This window comes from Bison bison, unplaced genomic scaffold (genome assembly GCF_000754665.1).
Source record: "Bison bison bison isolate TAMUID 2011002044 unplaced genomic scaffold, Bison_UMD1.0 scf7180017864492, whole genome shotgun sequence".
NCBI classification, from domain to species: Eukaryota; Metazoa; Chordata; class Mammalia; order Artiodactyla; family Bovidae; genus Bison; species Bison bison.
The window spans coordinates 5021792-5024534 of NW_011495051.1; the positions used below are offsets into that span (position 1 = coordinate 5021792).

At 42.9% G+C, this 2743-nt stretch overlaps 1 protein-coding gene across 1 annotated transcript in view; it reads left to right on the forward strand.

The window, feature by feature from the left end:
* The first annotated feature begins 1794 nt into the window (after window positions 1–1794).
* The window catches only part of CRB3 (crumbs family member 3), a 9036-nt gene continuing 8087 nt past the window's right edge, over window positions 1795–2743 (forward strand). The window contains exon 1 of the mRNA XM_010828234.1: window positions 1795–1900. Coding sequence (XP_010826536.1) covers window positions 1819–1900 — 82 coding nt within the window. The 5' untranslated portion in view covers window positions 1795–1818. The remainder of the gene's footprint in view (window positions 1901–2743) is intronic.

Genomic DNA, 2743 nt, shown 5'->3' on the forward strand with positions numbered 1-2743 from the left:
TATTTTTTAACAAAATCTTTCTCATAGAGCCTGGGAAGAGGACATATATTTAAAACAAACAAACAAAAAACCCCACAAAGTCATTGTTTACTTAACTAAAATTTATTCATCCAATATCTCCTCTTACAGTAGCCTCACATCCATGTGCTTGCTCTATCTGGAACACCCTATCTCACCCCTTCTTCTCCTGCCTCTGTTTCCACACTATGCCTTCTAAAAATCCTTTCCAGCCTTGCACAGCCTACTCAGAGGCTCTCCTCTCCCACCTCCCCACCCATAACCACACCCTGGCTGGAAGAAATCTGAGCACTACACTTTCTTTGGAAAATAATTTGACAGTATTCATCAAGGGCTTTAAATTTTTTAATTTTTTCTTAATCACTAGATCTAGTTATCAACCCTAAGGAAAAAACGGGAATAATTTTTTTTTAAAGGAATGTAAACATGGAATAATTTTTTTTAGCCATGTGGTGGGATCTTAGTGCCCCAACCAGGGACTGGATCCCCACTCTTGGCAGTGAAAGCATGGAGTCCTAACCACTGCACTGTCAGGGGATTCCTTACATAGAATAATTTTGAAAACACTGTTCAAATATTATTTATAATAATTCAAAATGCTAAATAGTTCAGACATCCAACAAAGGAGAATGGGTAAGTAAATTATATTTGACAATAAAATATTATACACAAATTTTAAATCATAATTATTTCAGAAGATGTCATAACAGACAACATGAAAAATGTTTAATATGTACTATTAAAAGAAAAAATGAGTACCAAATTGTACAGCTGATTTAACAAATATGTAAAAGAGAAATATCTACTCACACACAAAAAAACTGATTAGAAGGAAGTACTCCAAAACACTAATAATGGTTATTTGGGAGTAAGAAGATAATGAGTACTTTTTTTCCTCTTTATATTATTTTGTATTTTCCAAACATTATACAATAAGTACATATCATTTGGAAAAGAAAAATAAACTTTGAACAGTAATTAGAAAGCTACATAAACACAAGCTATTAATATTGTGCCCTTAGATCACATTACTTCATTGCTACATTAATGTGTAGGTTCTGGGATTGGTCATTTTCTTAAATAAAATGAAAGTAATTAAATTAGGCTATGCCCACTCCAGTTTTCTTGCCTGGAGAATGTCATGGACAGAGAAGCCTGGTGGGCTACAGTTCACAGCGTGTCAAAGAGTTGGACAAGACTGAGCACTCCTGCACCAAGGCTAGTGCAAACAACCAAGAAAAAAGTTTCAATCAGATTGATTCAACCTGTGCTCAAAAATAATCTGGATAAGTTTAACCAGTGAATATAAAAGGTCATTCATCCCTTTTTGTTACTCAGATATCTTGTCAACCAGTTTGAGGACCTGTCTTCTAGTTCATAAATGTTCATGTTATCTTCAGAGCATTTTAGAATCCAAAGCTACCTTTTACTTTCTCTTCTGAACCTTATCCTTCTTTAAAAGTTGTTCTGTTTAAAAGAATCATCTTTGCCCACTGTTTGGCAAATTTAAGGGCTTTTCTGGGTTACCATCAAATGCCAAGGTTAACAAGATTTTCAAAAGTAATGTAGGCTACCAAATGTTTCCACACTGGGGAAAACAGTTTTTAAAGGAGAAGAAGAAAAGAAAATGCCCAGTTTCTTTGGTCATAAATCTCATTCCATAAAGTCATTATTTGGAATATGATTTTATGTTACCCTAAATATAAAACTCAAAATAGGAAGGTACCCCCGGCCAGAGATGCGGTAGGAGCGGCCCCCGCGACAAGCCCTTCCCTGTGCCACCAGCCTGTCACCCGGCCCATGGCGAGCCAGAGCCTGGAGCCGCTTCTGGCGCTCGGCCTGCCACTGCTGCTGGCCCGCTGGGGCCGGGTCGGGGGGCAAGGTAGGTACCGGTCCGGGACGCTGGGGGTCTGGGCTCTGAAGAGCTATGTCCCTGGAACACGGAGAGGTCAAGAACCCAGGTGCAGGCATGTGATGCCTTGGGAGCCGGAGTCGATAGAGTCAGAGCTGGAGGGTTAGAATTTCTGTGTCCTTCCGAATTGGAAGGTTGGAGTTGGTCTAGGAGAATTCCTGAGTTGGGTGGAATTGTGAGCTGCTGGGAGAGGAGGCCTGCGGGCCGGAGTCTCAGTAAGGTTGAGGACTCTGGGAAATGCGAATCAGGAGGAAGCCTGCCTGGGGCTTCAGGCCCAGGTTGAGCAGACTGGCCTGAGGTCTGGACCCTGCCTTTTTGCCCTCTATTCTAGTTTCGGGTGCCTGGGGGGAGGTGTGTGAGTCAGACACTCCGGGGAAATACGGGATCCGCCCAGCTCCTTAAGGGCTGAGGGAGGGCCGGGGAGGTGGGTTGTCGAGGTGGGGAAGGGTTGGGTTTCCAGACACTATCCATTATAATAGCCCCCAACTCAGTGCAAACTGCAAACTGCTGTTGGTTGATTACTCGCTGCTGGGCTACCAGGGGTGGGGGTCCCCAGAGAAGCAAAATCAGTGAGGCCATCCCCTTCATGGAGGGTACCCACAGAATGAAAGACTCAGAAGGGCAGAGTTCTAGTGAGGGGAAATGCCCAAGGATGATGAAGATGTTTCCAGATGGAAAGGAATAGATGGGGGTTCATTTATCTTCTCTGGAGCTTCCCAGATGGCTCAGCAGGTAAAGAATCCACCTGCCATGAAGGAGCTGTAGGTTCGATCCCTGGGTTCGGGAAGGTCCCATGGAGGAGGAAATGGCAAC